The sequence below is a fragment of the Xiphophorus hellerii genome, chromosome 11, assembly GCF_003331165.1.
Source record: "Xiphophorus hellerii strain 12219 chromosome 11, Xiphophorus_hellerii-4.1, whole genome shotgun sequence".
Taxonomy (NCBI): domain Eukaryota; kingdom Metazoa; phylum Chordata; class Actinopteri; order Cyprinodontiformes; family Poeciliidae; genus Xiphophorus; species Xiphophorus hellerii.
The window spans coordinates 7,584,008-7,600,355 of NC_045682.1; the positions used below are offsets into that span (position 1 = coordinate 7,584,008).

Consider the following 16,348-nt stretch of genomic DNA (forward strand, 5'->3'; position numbering starts at 1 on the left):
ATGGAGAGAGTCAGCCTCCTCTCTGCTGAGAGCGCTAACATTGCTCTGAGGTGTTGATGAAAACCTGCGTCCCTTTAAAGGATTTCCACGTGTTTTCAACACATTTCCAAACCTGGCGTTACCATAGAAACACCAACACAGATTTTCCTGTCAGGCTTGGCTTTCTTGAACCTCTGCATGTGTTTGGAAAATACCAAAAAAAACCTTTTTTTATCACTGCAACGTCACAAGTTCTACATAATGGTCAAGAGTCCGAATGATACTGATATCATCAGAACTCATCTTCATGTTTTCACTGGAAATATTTGGACACGTCAGTCAGCAAGACCACAGAACCCAGCCAAGGATTTACACAGAACATGAGGGTTATTCACTCATTTAAACCTGACAGTCGGACTGAAATAATAAACCACTTTTCAACCCCATATTGTCTTTCAGGGGCTCCAGCCAACATTTGTGACAGGACCTGCAGCAGTGTTTGCCACCTTTTACATCTTCAACCTCCAAAATCAAGACGAGGCAGCCAAGACTTTAGAGTTCATTCAATAGTAAAACCATTCCTATGATTTATTTAAAATTATTTTTTAAAACACTTTACAATGAGCAAAACACAATGGCACGGTTTTAAAGTTTTAAAGCAAGTTATGGTTAACATTTGACAAAGGTGGTGATGTTTTCTCTTTACATAATTAAAGACAGGATAAATTCTGCACGTTAAGTAAAGAAAGCTTTATATATTGTACCTGCTGTCTTCAGAGTGACAAACTGTTTATATTCTATAGAAATTTTCCCGTTTTCGATCGTGTTTTTTAGTCGCTTCATTGGGATTTACCCAGAAAGGGGCACAAAAGCCAGTCGTGGGAAGATGGTATCCAAAAAGACAGGAAAGATCATCCAAAAGAAAAAGCAGTCAGTGGATGTGCAGGTTTCCACCCTCAACAAAAACCTGATGGACGTCGAGTGGCTTTTCATACAGGTGAGATGTTGTCCTGTTTTTCTTCCCACTCTGTCTCTTGATGTGTCGTACTCTGCTGTCTGGCCTCAGCTCCCTTCCTCTCGCACATTTGAGTTTGTCTTTGTTTTTGCATCTCAGCACTTCCACACACACAACTACAATACATCCAAACATTTGCATTACGCCACTGACATTGATATTCACAATCCATTGTAGTTTATGTTTATGCACCTTAACCACTGCATAGCCTCCCGTTTCTGCTTTGACTTTGAGCCAGTCGTAACAATCCTGTACCAACACATGAAATTGCACAAATGAAACAAAGTGAGTTAGCACAGACTGGCCATTGCTAAGGATCAAATTGCGACCCAAAGTGTGAACAGTCAGAAAATATATGAGAAATGTCCCACTTGCTTCTTGGGAACATTATTTATTTTTTGTGGCCTTTTTTTCTTAATTCCATTCAAATGTTCCAGATTAACAGAATTGTGGTCGATTATTGGGTTCTTCAGTAGTTTGCATTGTGTGCCAGTTTAAATTAAAAACTATTAAGCAGAAATGAGCCACAGGTATTTTTTTTCTTCTGCTGCCTACATTTGTTAAAATGTTGAGGTGTTAGTTAACAGTGTGGCATACTGTAGTTCTTGGGTTTATTTGACGCATTTATTTTCTATAAAAATGACACAATGAAAACCAAACTAGCTTCTGTTAGAGATTTTTAGGTATTATCATTTTATTCTTACTCTAGTTCACCTTAAGTCTATAGATCTTAGTGATTTTCTGTTTAAAGTGATTTTCTGTTTAAAGTGATTTTCTGTTTAAAGTGTTCTCTTCTTTAAATGACCTGGAGGTCACTACTGTCTGTTCAACTTTACGATAAATAGATAACACTGAGTTTCTCAGACTTTAAACCCTTTTGCAAGAACACCTATTGTTTTCTTGACAGTATTGACCGAGATTTGAACCGGGCTCAGACATTTGATCAGATATCACATCTGGACCTGGGTTGTTAGATGTTTGGGTTAGAAGCTTTACGACCTCTGTTGTTTTTCCTGACTGCCCCCTTGCCTGTCCTTCTTTGACAATAAAAACAGGAGTTTTTGTGAGAACAGGTCAGAACGCTCTGTAGAACTGATCGGAGGAGAGGTTTTGATAGAGCGTTCTCCTTTTGCAAAAGCTCTACATAAAATTCATATACGTTGTCTGTGGTTCTTTCTTTTATTTAGGTTCGAAAGGAAAATACCTATCAGCTTCAGTACCACGCTTTTTGAAACATCTGCAAGTTTTATTCTTCAGTTCAAATTCAAAGTTGCATCATATAATGACCTGAGAAGAGTAGACAATAAGAAAGTCAAAGCATTTTTAATTAGGACACACAAACATAGAGCAACAGTTAAGTCTTAGTCTCATAAGAACAGCTGTTTTAAAGTTGCAGCTCGGTGTTTTAATCAACGTTGTGGGGATTCTTGGTTACTGAAAAACATTGCAGATCATTAAATGTGCTTTATTACCGAAATCTATATTTCAGGCCTAAATGATTTATGATTTTTTATGTTATTTGTATTTTTTTGGTTGACATTCTTGTGATGGATTTTAGTGGTTTGTAGTTCACTGAATTTTTAAAAATGCTGTAAGTTGTCATATCATTCTGAGTCTTGATGCTGATGTCAAGAGGAATCATGAGCGATCTAAACTTCTTACAGCATCTATAAGAAGCATAAGTTCCACCAGAGGAGTTAGATAATGTGAGAACAGCAGCTGCAGTGTTAGCGCTACGTTTGGTTTCTTACTCTGGTTGAGAGACGTTTGATAAAGCTGACCCTCAGGTCCTTACTGACCAGTCCATAAATGATGGGGTTGAGGATCGGGGGAACGATAAAGATGAGGATGCTGAAGAACTTTTTCATGTTTTGGGAAAGAGAGGGGAACCTCTGAATTAAAATCACAATCAATGAAGCGATTTGAAAGAGAACGTAAACAACAATGTGTGGAGCACAGGTCTGAAAAGCCTTGCTGCGGATGCTGCGGTTTGTTCTGCCTTGTTTTAAGGAAACAGTCAGGATCCTGATGTAGGAATAGGCGATGATGATGAAGGTCCCTGTGCTTAAAGTCCAGGTCATCGCTAGACCTGAAAAGAAATAAAGACAAGCGGTTATATATCATAAATATTTTTTAAAAATTCTAAAGTATCACTTGTGGCCAGATTTTTGTTTGGGTCCCAAGAGGAAATACATTTACTCATGTAAAGAGGAAATTAAGTGAAAATAAATTGGCAGGCCACTGCTATCATAGCCAAACATGTGGATTGCTGTACAATCATAGCAAAAAAAATAAAATAATTATGTTAATGTAGCTGCCGATGTTAGGCATGAGCACAATTTAAAAAAACGATGGAAGTGTTCCCCAAACTGTTTCTTCTGTTTCATATTCGTAAGGTTTGTGTTTCACCTCTGGTGTAAAAAAGTGAAGCACTGACCATAGATGTTGTTGGCAGGCGTGGGAATGCAGGCCAGGTTCAGGATGCCCCGGTTGCTGCAGTAGACATTTTGGATGAGTCGACCGCACAGCGGGACGTTCATGTGGAAGGAGAAGAGCACAGCGATGAGCAGCAGAGCAACGATCCAGGCCACAGCGCAGCAGCTGTGCAGCCGAGCCGAAGTCATGATGGAGTGATACCTGAGAGGCTCACACACTGCCACATACCTGCAGAGAGACAGAGCTGTCAGAGAACAAAATCCCTAAAGCTAAAAAACATGCTGTCCTTAAAACTGTTCAACTTCAAACCTCAAATTGAAGGCAGTTTCTTAAAGCTAAAATTACTTTTTAATATCTAAAATTTCCTCAAAAGCAGTTAAAATGTTTTATGACTGAATTGACCAACAATTACAAGCGTTCAGATACAACAGTAAATTCTCCCATGTGATCTTCTCAGATGTAATGATAATAATTCAGTCAATGTAGGACAAAAAATTAGCTTATTGCACTGATTGATAACTAGGATTGACTGTGTGATTAAACTGAAATCATTTTTTGAGTCTGCAGTCAAAACTTAGAGACTATTTGAACCATGAACTGCTCTGCTTTTACATCTTTCCTTACCTGTCATAGGCCATCGCAGCTAAAACAGTCAACATTGCTGCACCGTATGTGTGAGCGCAGAATGCCTGGACGATGGCTGGGATGTAGGCGATCTTCTTCAGCCCCATCAACAGATCCATCATGAGGCGAGGAAGCACCATTGTGGCCCCCAGCAGGTCACAGACCATGAGGTGACAGATCATAACAAACATGGGTCTGTGCAGGTTCTTGTCTGTCATAATAACACAGATCACCACACCGTTCCCCAGCAGCACCGCTATGTAGGCGAGCAAAGCCAACAGAAACAAGAACGGTCCGTTGCCTGGTTGAACATCAAAGCCCTCCAGTTCAAACACAATCGGCTGTTTGAGAGGAATCACCGAGGTTTGGTTCTCCATCCAAAGCAGTACAGCCCTAAAGAAGCAGAACAGATTAAACCTCAGATGATAGAAATGTTGGCAGATTTATACTCTGAGAGTGACACACTGTAACAGATCAAAACACAAATCTGTAGCTACATTTCACATAAAACCGATGACAGCGTATTACCTCCAAATCATGCAAATGACATTTAAATGGAGACAGCATCAAAGAACAAAATGTGTGATCAAAAGCATCAGCAGCTGAGATTAAATAACACCAAGTAATTACTACTGTATGTGTGATGGAGAGAGTCAGCCTCCTCTCTGCTGAGAGCGCTAACATTGCTCTGAGGTGTTGATGAAAACCTGCGTCCCTTTAAAGGATTTCCACGTGTTTTCAACACCTTCTCAAACCTAGCGTTACCATGGAAACACCAACTCCACTAAAGGTGCCATTCAGGGGTAAGAGTGCTAAGGTTTGTAGATCAGGATGAAAAAGGGTGAATAGTATCTCGCTTTATAAACTTTTATCAAAATTCTTGCTACAGCAGAATTTTAAGCTGAAGTCTTAACTTAAAAGCCTGGAAGCTTTTAATTGTATTTTGTGGATGTCCTGATAGTAAAGATGTACGGAGGTACAGCCTTGATAACAAATGCATGGACTTATTTCACTCAAGCACAAGATTTCTAATTTTGCCAATATTCCAGAGTTTAAAAAAGGAAAACGGTTAAATATAGTATTCAAATGTCATATTCTAGTTAGAAATACACCAAGATTCTTACTTTACAATGAGAGGCCAATTTAATGCCAATTTAGTCATAAATGTTTTTATGTCTTCAGAACATGCCTGTAATCTACTTAATGAATGGATTCATCAGGATAGATATAACTGAGTATCATCAGCATAGCACTGGATAACCCAAGAACCGCTGAAACAGAGAAACATAGATCTACTAATCCAGACTGCATTCCCAAAGTAATAATGGGATGGCTTGAGAACGCATTTTCAGATCAGTCAGAGGAAGTAAGCTGTTTCTTCTTCCTGCCTAAATTCTAGTGAATGTTTTCTTCAGGTTCTTACTGCTCACCAGTATCTTGCCAATAATCATTCTTCTCTGGATGAGGTACTTTCAGTTTCCTTTTTCTTGCAGGTTTCCAGTACTCTATCTGCTGATGTTGCTTTTCTCTGACTATTTTCCCACCAGTGGTTTTTCTGTTTGAACTTTTAGAGTTAATCAGAACATGCTTCATGATACGGTCTAGTGTCAAGTGTTTTCTATTTTCATCCTGATCTACAAACCTTAGCACTCTTACCCCTGAATGGCACTTTTAGTGGAGTTGGTGTTTCCATGGTAACGCTAGGTTTGAGAAGGTGTTGAAAACACGTGGAAATCCTTTAAAGGGACGCAGGTTTTCATCAACACCTCAGAGCAATGTTAGCGCTCTCAGCAGAGAGGAGGCTGACTCTCTCCATCACACATACAGTAGTAATTACTTGGTGTTATTTAATCTCAGCTGCTGATGCTTTTGATCACACATTTTGTTCTTTGATGCTGTCTCCATTTAAATGTCATTTGCATGATTTGGAGGTAATACGCTGTCATCGGTTTTATGTGAAATGTAGCTACAGATTTGTGTTTTGATCTGTTACAGTGTGTCACTCTCAGAGTATAAATCTACTAACATTTCTATCATCTGAGGTTTAATCTGTTCTGCTTCTTTAGGGCTGTACTGCTTTGGATGGAGAACCAAACCTCGGTGATTCCTCTCAAACAGCCGATTGTGTTTGAACTGGAGGGCTTTGATGTTCAACCAGGCAACGGACCGTTCATGTTTCTGTTGGCTTTGCTCGCCTACATAGCGGTGCTACTGGGGAACGGTGTGGTGATCTGTGTTATTATGACAGACAAGAACCTGCACAGACCCATGTTTGTTATGATCTGTCACCTCATGGTCTGTGACCTGCTGGGGGCCACAATGGTGCTTCCTCGCCTCATGATGGATCTGTTGATGGGGCTGAAGAAGATCGCCTACATCCCAGCCATCGTCCAGGCATTCTGCGCTCACACATACGGTGCAGCAATGTTGACTGTTTTAGCTGCGATGGCCTATGACAGGTAAGGAAAGATGTAAAAGCAGAGCAGTTCATGGTTTTTGACTGCAGACTCAAAAATTGATTTCAGTTTAATAACAGAGTCAATCCTAGTTATAAATCAGTGCAATAAGCTAATTTTTTGTCCTACATTGACTAAATTATTATCATTACATCTGAGAAGATTACATGGGAGAATTTACTCTTGTATCTGAACGCTTGTAATCGTTGGTCAGTTCAGTCATAAAACTTTTTTTTTACCCCTCCAGGGGGTCTTTTTGTGTGCTCTAGTGTCCCTTATATGATAGTGGGCTGACAGGAAACGGGGAAGGAGAGGGCGGAAGACATGCAGCAAATATCTTTGGGTCCGGGAGTCGAACCCGCGACGGCCGCGTCGAGGACTCAAGGCCTCCAAATACGGGTCGCGCTAACCGCTACGCCACCACGGCACGCCCGTCATAAAACATTTTAACTGCTTTTGAGGAAATTTTAGATATTAAAAAGTAATTTTAGCTTTAAGAAACTGCCTTCAATTTGAGGTTTGAAGTTGAACAGTTTTAAGGACAGCATGTTTTTTAGCTTTAGGGATTTTGTTCCCTGACAGCTCTGTCTCTCTGCAGGTATGTGGCAGTGTGTGAGCCTCTCAGGTATCTCTCCATCATGACTTCGACTCGGCTGCACAGCTGCTGCGCTGTGGCCTGGATCGTTGCTCTGCTGCTCATCGCTGTGCTCTTCTCCTTCCACATGAACGTCCTGCTGTGCGGCCACATAATCCCTCTAATATACTGCAGCAACCGGGGCATCCTGAACCTGGCTTGCATTCCCACGCCTGCCAACAACATCTATGGTCAGTGCTTCACTTTTTTACACCAGAGGTGAAACACAAACCTTACGAATATGAAACAGAAGAAACAGTTTGGGGAACACTTCCATTGTTTTTTAAAATTGTGCTCATGCCTAACATCGGCAGCTACATTAACATAATTATTTTATTTTTTTTGCTATGATTGTACAGCAATCCACATGTTTGGCTATGATAGCAGTGGCCTGCCAATTTATTTTCACTTAATTTCCTCTTTACATGAGTAAATGTATTTCCTCTTGGGACCCAAACAAAAATCTGGCCACAAGTGATACTTTAGAATATTCTTTTAATATTTATGATATATAACCGCTTGTCTTTATTTCTTTTCAGGTCTAGCGATGACCTGGACTTTAAGCACAGGGACCTTCATCATCATCGTCTATTCCTACATCAGGATCCTGACTGTTTCCTTAAAACAAGGCAGAACAAACCGCAGCATCCGCAGCAAGGCTTTTCAGACCTGTGCTCCACACATTGTTGTTTACGTTCTCTTTCAAATCGCTTCATTGATTGTGATTTTAATTCAGAGGTTCCCCTCTCTTTCCCAAAACATGAAAAAGTTCTTCAGCATCCTCATCTTTATCGTTCCCCCGATCCTCAACCCCATCATTTATGGACTGGTCAGTAAGGACCTGAGGGTCAGCTTTATCAAACGTCTCTCAACCAGAGTAAGAAACCAAACGTAGCGCTAACACTGCAGCTGCTGTTCTCACATTATCTAACTCCTCTGGTGGAACTTATGCTTCTTATAGATGCTGTAAGAAGTTTAGATCGCTCATGATTCCTCTTGATATCAGCATCAAGACTCAGAATGATATGACAACTTACAGCATTTTTAAAAATTCAGTGAACTACAAACCAGTAAAATCCATCACAAGAATGTCAACCAAAAAAATACAAATAACATAAAAAATCATAAATAATTTAAGCCTGAAATACAGATTTCAGTAATAAAGCACATTTAATGATCTGCAATGTTTTTCGGTAACCAAGAATCCCCACAACGTTGATTAAAACACCGAGCTGCAACTTTAAAACAGCTGTTCTTATGAGACTAAGACTTAACTGTTGCTCTCTGTTTGTGTGTCCTAATTAAAAATGCTTTGCCTTTCTTATTGTCTACTCTTCTCAGGTCATTATATGACGCAACTTTGAATTTGAACTGAAGAATAAAACTTGCAGATGTTTCAAAAAGCGTGGTACTGAAGCTGGTTTGGTTTTCATTGTGTCATTTTTATAGAAAATAAATGTGTCAAATCAACCCAAGAACTACAGTATGCCACACTGTTAACTAACATCTCAACATTTTAACAAATTTAGACAGCAGAAGAAAAAAAATTACCTGTGGTTCATTTCTGCTTAATAGTTTTTAATTTAAACTGGCACACAATGCAAACTACTGAAGAACCCAATAATCGACCACAATTCTGTTAATCTGGAACATTTGAATGGAATTAAGAAAAAAAGGCCACAAAAAGTAAATAATGTTCCCAAGAAGCAAGTGGGACATTTCTCATATATTTTCTGACTGTTCACACTTTGGGTCGCAATTTGATCCTTAGCAATGGCCAGTCTGTGTTAACTCAATTTGTTTCGTTTGTGCAATTTCATGTGTTGGTACAGGATTGTTACGACTGGCTCAAAGTCAAAGCAGAAACGGGAGGCTATGCAGTGGTTAAGGTGCATAAACATAAACTACAATGGATTGTGAATATCAATGTCAGTGGCGTAATGCAAATGTTTGGATGTATTGTAGTTGTGTGTGTGGAAGTGCTGAGATGCAAAAACAAAGACAAACTCAAATGTGCGAGAGGAAGGGAGCTGAGGCCAGACAGCAGAGTACGACACATGAAGAGACAGAGTGGGAAGAAAAACAGGACAACATCTCACCTGTATGAAAAGCCACTCGACCTCCATCAGGTTTTTGTTGAGGGTGGAAACCTGCACATCCACTGACTGCTTTTTCTTTTGGATGATCTTTCCTGTCGTTTTGGATACCATCTTCCCACGACTGGCTTTTGTGCCCCTTTCTGGGTAAATCTCAATGAAGCGACTAAAAAACACGATCGAAAATGGGAAAATTTCTATAGAATATAAACAGTTTGTCACTCTGAAGACAGCAGGTACAATATATAAAGCTTTCTTTACTTAATGTGGAGAAATTGTCCTGTCTTTAATTATGTAAAGAGAAAACATCACCACCTTTGTCAAATGTTAACCATAACTTGCTTTAAAACTTTAAAACCGTGCCATTGTGTTTTGCTCATTGTAAAGTGTTTTAAAAAATAAAATAAAATAAATCATAGAAATAGTTTTACTATTGAATGAACTCTAAAGTCTTGGCTGCCTCGTCTTGATTTTGGAGGTTGAAGATGTAAAAGGTGGCAAACACTGCTGCAGGTCCTGTCACAAATGTTGGCTGGAGCCCCTGAAAGACAATATGGGGTTGAAAAGTGGTTTATTATTTCAGTCCGACTGTCAGGTTTAAATGAGTGAATAACTCTCATGTTCTGTGTAAATCCTTGGCTGGGTTCTGTGGTCTTGCTGACTGACGTGTCCAAATATTTCCAGTGAAAACATGAAGATGAGTTCTGATGATATCAGTATCATTTGGACTCTTGACCATTATGTAGGACTTGTGACGTTGCAGTGATAAAAAAAGTTTTTTTTTGGTATTTTCCAAACACATGCAGAGGTTCAAGAAAGCCAAGCCTGACAGGAAACTCTGTGTTGGTGTTTCCATGGTAACGCCAGGTTTGAGAAGGTGTTGAAAACACGTGGAAATCCTTTAAAGGGACGCAGGTTTTCATCAACACCTCAGAGCAATGTTAGCGCTCTCAGCAGAGAGGAGGCTGACTCTCTCCATCACACATACAGTAGTAATTACTTGGTGTTATTTAATCTCAGCTGCTGATGCTTTTGATCACACATTTTGTTCTTTGATGCTGTCTCCATTTAAACGTCATTTGCATGATTTGGAGGTAATACGCTGTCATCGGTTTTATGTGAAATGTAGCTACAGATTTGTGTTTTGATCTGTTACAGTGTGTCACTCTCAGAGTATAAATCTGCCAACATTTCTATCATCTGAGGTTTAATCTGTTCTGCTTCTTTAGGGCTGTACTGCTTTGGATGGAGAACCAAACCTCGGTGATTCCTCTCAAACAGCCGATTGTGTTTGAACTGGAGGGCTTTGATGTTCAACCAGGCAACGGACCGTTCTTGTTTCTGTTGGCTTTGCTCGCCTACATAGCGGTGCTACTGGGGAACGGTGTGGTGATCTGTGTTATTATGACAGACAAGAACCTGCACAGACCCATGTTTGTTATGATCTGTCACCTCATGGTCTGTGACCTGCTGGGGGCCACAATGGTGCTTCCTCGCCTCATGATGGATCTGTTGATGGGGCTGAAGAAGATCGCCTACATCCCAGCCATCGTCCAGGCATTCTGCGCTCACACATACAGTGTAGCAATGTCGACTGTTTTAACTGCGATGGCCTATGACAGGTAATCAAGTATGTTAGAGAATAATGGTCTACATTAGTCAATGATATGATGCAGTTTGCTGGGTTTCCTTTTCCATCAATCAATAAAATTTTATTTGTATTGCACCTTTCAGCAATAAAGCGTTTCAAAGTGTTTTACATCACAAAAACACAAAGTCCATCAAAAAAAACCTTTAAAATGAATCTGAAAAATGAACTGAACTTCATTTACTGTTGTGTAACTAGGATCAATAAGGATGCATCAATTATAGGATTGAGATTATTTTTGCATAATAGGCCTTGAGATGATGTGAAATGGCACTATATAATTAACTAAATTGACTTTATGAAACCATCTTTTTCAAGAGTTGTTGTTTTTAGGTCTTCATTGTGGCCTCTCGTTTTTAATTCTTTCGTGCTACAGTGCGAATGATTATGTCACAAAAATAGCGAATCAAAGTATAAATGTGCTGTGATAGCAAAATTTAATGTGTATGAAATTTAATGGAAATGGTTAAAATGTTCCGAATGTTTACTGAATAGTAATTTCTATCCTTGAAACGCTGAACATGAATCAGACAATTAATTCCTCAATCTACACACCTTTTAATTGGTCAATTCAATCCTAAGACAGTAATGATGCTACACATAACACATTTTTTAAGGAAGTAGAAATAATCTTTAACTTCAAAACAGATGTAAAACCGTTTCTTTTGGATACCCTACTTCTGAAAAAGACCGTCTCTCTGCAGGTATGTGGCAGTGTGTGAGCCTCTCAGGTATCTCTCCATCATGACTTCGGCTCGGCTGCACAGCTGCTGCGCTGTGGCCTGGATCGTTGCTCTGCTGCTCATCGCTGTGCTCTTCTCCTTCCACATGAACGTCCCGCTGTGCGGTCGACTCATCCAAAATGTCTACTGCAGCAACCGGGGCATCCTGAACCTGGCCTGCATTCCCACGCCTGCCAGCATCGTCTATGGTCAGTGCCTCCTTTTTTCACGTCAGAAATAAGATGAAATGTTTGGGTACTTCTCCCTGCTTCTTATGAAGAGAGTGATCTGCTTAACAGTTGAATAACTTTTTCCTGCTTGTAGGTGCAAAGAACTTAAAATTCAGTGAATGGTTGTTATAGTAGTTTATTCTAAGCACTAGAAAGCCTATTTTTCATTTCATTACTTCTTGATGAAACAGTTTGTTTGCTCTTGGGAAACAAAATACAAAGCTGGCAACGTATGCTACTCAACAGATAATTAGAATTTAAAAATGCAGGATATATAATCACTTGTCTTGTCTTGTTTGTTGTTTTTTCAGGTCTAACAATCACCTGGGTTTTCGGCGCATTGACCTTCATTCTCATCGCTTTTTCCTACATCAGAATCATGTGTGTTTCCTTAAAGCAGGGCAGAACAAACTGCAGCAAACCCAACAAGATTTTTCAGACCTGTGTTCCACACATTCTTGTGTATCTTCTCTATTACTTCGCTGCATTGATATTAACATTGAGTTACACTTTTCCCTCTCTTCCCCAAAATATAAGAAAGTTCTTAAGCATCCTTGTCCACATCATTCCCCCGATCATCAACCCTCTCATCTATGGGCTGGTCAGTAAAGACCTGAGGATCAGATTTATCAAATATTTCTCCATCAGAGTGAGAAACAAAACTTAGCGCTAACACTGCAGCTGCTGTTTGTAGGCCACTTGACTCTTGTGGTGGAAGTGATTCTCTTTGTAGGTGTTGTAACTGCCTTATGTAGCTAAAGTTTAAATAAGACAAAGTTCAGTAAGTACCCTTGACCATTTGAAATCATATAAATTGTGATAAGGATTGTTCAGAACTGTACAGATGAATCTGGTCCTGTTGTAAGGCTGAGACACAAAAGCAAAAGCCACCAATGTCTCTTTGTGATGCATGTGTTAATGTGTGAATACTCACTTCCCTCTAAATACAATCTTGCTTTGTTTTTTTAAACCTCTACATGCGCTTGAAGAATCCCAACTTTTTTAAATCATTGAAACATCATAGGCTGCACATCAGTATATCCAGAATGATACTGATATAAACTGCATTCATCTCCCAAATTTTCATTAGAAACCTTTGAACATTTCCAAATTCATTCAGCAAAACCACAAACCATCACCATACTCACCAATTTACAAAAAATATATAATTCTTTATTAATTTAAACATAAAGCTCAGAAATAATAAACTGTTTTTAAACACTTTTGCTGTCTTACAAGATGAGGCTCTTTGGACCCTGAGAGTCTTAAAGTTTTTACAATGTAAAACATTTTTAACTCCTGTGTTCTTGAAATGTGCTCCACAAATAAACTTGATTGAATAATTATTACATTCTGTAGTTTTGAATTTGATCTAATAATTAGGAGTCAGATAAGTTCCATTAAAAGTGTGCCTGATATGACTTTGTCCTTTTTGTCTATTTGTGGAACCTAACAGTACTGCATGGACTCAGATCTTATGGAAAGATTTATCTCAATATTGGTGGTTCCAACGTCTCTCTCTCCTTGGGAAAATGTATTCCAGGGTGATGGGAAGATGGCTCAGACAGACTGTTCAACATCAAATAGGGGGAGGCAGTGTGGCCTTTTATGTTAGTTTTATTCACCTCCAGAATAACACAATTGCAAGTGATCATTATGCCCCTGCAAGTCTGCCATATTTTTTTTTTCATACATAGAAAATGTACGGAAAATAACAATGGGCCATTTCTCCTACAAGGTCTAGTATTGTGATGTATGCCAAATGTCCCTAAATTGCCATTATCCAAAGAAACAAAGGGGACGTGGACAATGAATACCCAGAAAGAGGTACTTGTTGTCTGGATACACTCTGTCAAAGTCCCATCCTTGGATGTTTGGGAACATCCAATTGAGGGAAAATCTCCTAGTGGAGGTCTAGGAGTCAGGGACCAATTCACATCCAGGTTCCTTAGTCCAGGAGTCAGGGACCAATACACATCCAGGTTCCTTAGTCTAGGAGTCAGGGACCAATACACATCCAGGTTCCTTAGTCTAGGAGTCAGGGACCAATTCACATCCAGGTTCCTTAGTCTAGGAGTCAGGGACCAATACACATCCAGGTTCCTTAGTCTAGGAGTCAGGAACCAATACACATCCAGGTTCCTTAGTCTAGGAGTCAGGAACCAATACACATCCAGGTTCCTTAGTCTAGGAGTCAGGGACCAATACACATCCAGGTTCCTTAGTCCAGGAGTCAGGAACCAAGACACATCCAGGTTCCTTGACCCCCAAGTCCGATTATTTTTCAAGGCATGGCTCTAATATTCTGTTCCCAAATATCAGATAGAAAACTCAACTTGTTCAGATGGAGGCCAACGGGATCAATGGGATGGAAGGGCCCATGGAGCCCAATTAGTTACGAATAGCTAACTGTCAACCCGTTACTTTTCACTGGAGCCATTGTGCAGCAGAGAGGAACCACAGTGCCAAACAACTGAGGTCCAGATGGAGCTACAGGCCCAGAGTTCTGAACCAGCCGGTTTAGAGCAAAACCATCACCAGACAAAAGGGGCAGAATAATCCCCTCTGGTGGTGCATAGGTGTCAGGGCAGTCTACCCTGGACACTTGTCGCATGAGCCTTTAAAGTTTTTGAAGCTTATTGTAGCATTTACTTTATCATTGCATTCTTATACAATATTATCCTTTGCATGTTCCAAACTTGCTTCTGTGGGAGACATCTGAACTTTGCTGCTTTTGCAAAGGCACAGGGTGTTCAGGGAAAAGGTCAACTTGTGCTGTGCACTCACTATCACTCTGCAGCTGTGGTCTGTGAGATTGGATGAACATCTCCTTATTGGGCAAAGGCAGTATGGATTTCTGTTACACAGCTGGGACCGGGAACATGTACTTTAAAATGGCAGGAGTACTCACTTAGATCACTTAGATCACAACTGATCATTGTCCTCCAATGAGTCTACCATATGAATTTCGCCATATACGTTACTGGCAGAAAATGTGTGGAAAATTTCAATGGGCCATTTCCTCATACACAAAATATTGTATGCAAAATGTCCCTAAATTTCCATTGTCTAGAAAACTAGAAGGGCTGTGGATAATGCTTACTTAAGAAGAGGTACTTGGAGTCTGGGTACACCCTGTCAAAGTCCCATCCTTGGATGTCTGGGAACATCCAGTTGAGGTCAAATCTCCTCCTAGAGGAAGTCCAGGAGTCAGGAAACAATGCACATCCAGGCTCCTTACCCCCCAAGTCAGATTGCTTTTCAAGGCATGGGACTCAAATATTTTATGTTTCCAAATACTGGATAGAAAACTCACCTTGTTCAGATGGACGCCGTGGTAGATAAACGGGATGGAAGGGCCAATGGAGGCCAGATTCCTTTCCCAGGGATGACTCACCATAGCCTGGGTAAACCTGGAACATTTGCTCCACAACACATGTTTCCAATTATCGGAGAACTTGAACTATGTCCTGTCCAGAACCAATTATTTGGAGGAACATTTGGCCATCTTTACCCATTACAATGAGTGGCAACTGGCTAATTGCCAGCATATTCCCAAATGGTCCATTGACATTTGCCTTACACTTTATCAATTATAATATATGGCAAGTGATATACATTTGAATGTCACTTGTCATTCAAATTAGGGAGGTTAGGGACACCTGTCATACATTAAAATTGACATTTGCCTTAAACTTTCTTAGGGAAAGCGTAGGGCAAAATTCCCATTGGGATTGTGGCAAGTCTCCAAAAAATAGGGCATTTTGGGAAAATTTTCATATTTTAGAACCGGGACAAACATAAAGCAAATGTCAATAGGCCATTTAGGATCACCTTGTGTTTCATTCAGAAATCCTGTCTATTCCCCAGTGTAACTTGTGGAAAATGGGCATACGATAGAGTTAAAAGGTCATTTTTGATCAAATATCTTCCCCTGCACCTAGAAAGTTCATGTTTATGGTGAATCAACACATGTAATCAATCGTACAAATAAAACAAATCGAGTTGAAACAGAGTGAAGATTGTTAAGGATCAAAATGTGACTCCAAGTATGAAAGGTCAGCATATATGTGAAATGACCCACTTGTCTTTTGGGAACATTATTTATCTTATTTTGGAGCATTTTTTTCTTAATTTCATAAAACTTTCCAGATTAGCAGAATTGTAGTTTATTATTGGGTTCTCAAGTAGTCTGCCATGTCAATGGCAGCTGCAAGTTTATGTGAGAGCAATAAATAAAGCATAAACGTACCACACGCAATATTTTTTCTGCTGGTGTCACTGCCCAGATTTGTTAAGATGTTGTTGGAGTGTGTGTCTCATGCTTCCCATTGTCAATACAAGCTGAGAAAAAGCCTGGCTACATCTCATACATTTGAATGAGAAATGAATGAGAAGTTATAGCCAATCTTTCTTTGGGTTGGATTTTCAGAAGCGAAAGTTTGACTGTAACAAAACTGCCTCCATGGAGCTCTTTGGATTTCACAAAACGAATGTTCAAGTTTCAC

At 39.8% G+C, this 16,348-nt stretch overlaps 3 protein-coding genes across 3 annotated transcripts; 2 read left to right on the top strand and 1 right to left on the bottom strand.

Moving 5' to 3' along the window:
• Positions 1 to 2,316: 2,316 nt before the first annotated feature.
• LOC116729026 (olfactory receptor 2K2-like) lies at positions 2,317 to 4,716 on the bottom strand. The gene is made up of 4 exons (XM_032577410.1): positions 4,583 to 4,716; positions 4,055 to 4,447; positions 3,432 to 3,658; positions 2,317 to 3,083 (listed from the first exon to the last, which is right to left on the bottom strand). The coding sequence occupies exons 1-4, from the start codon at positions 4,591 to 4,593 to the stop codon at positions 2,728 to 2,730; spliced, it is 987 nt and encodes a 328-aa protein (XP_032433301.1). The 5' UTR covers positions 4,594 to 4,716; the 3' UTR covers positions 2,317 to 2,727.
• Positions 4,717 to 5,851: 1,135 nt separating this feature from the next.
• Positions 5,852 to 8,465, top strand: LOC116729027 (olfactory receptor 2K2-like). The gene is made up of 4 exons (XM_032577411.1): positions 5,852 to 5,985; positions 6,121 to 6,513; positions 7,109 to 7,335; positions 7,684 to 8,465. The coding sequence occupies exons 1-4, from the start codon at positions 5,975 to 5,977 to the stop codon at positions 8,037 to 8,039; spliced, it is 987 nt and encodes a 328-aa protein (XP_032433302.1). The 5' UTR covers positions 5,852 to 5,974; the 3' UTR covers positions 8,040 to 8,465.
• A 1,855-nt stretch (positions 8,466 to 10,320) lies between these two features.
• On the top strand, positions 10,321 to 12,507 carry LOC116729031 (olfactory receptor 2K2-like). The gene is made up of 3 exons (XM_032577416.1): positions 10,321 to 10,862; positions 11,593 to 11,819; positions 12,152 to 12,507. Exons 1-3 carry the CDS (start codon positions 10,486 to 10,488, stop codon positions 12,505 to 12,507), a joined length of 960 nt encoding a protein of 319 aa, XP_032433307.1. The 5' UTR covers positions 10,321 to 10,485.
• Positions 12,508 to 16,348: the final 3,841 nt, after the last annotated feature.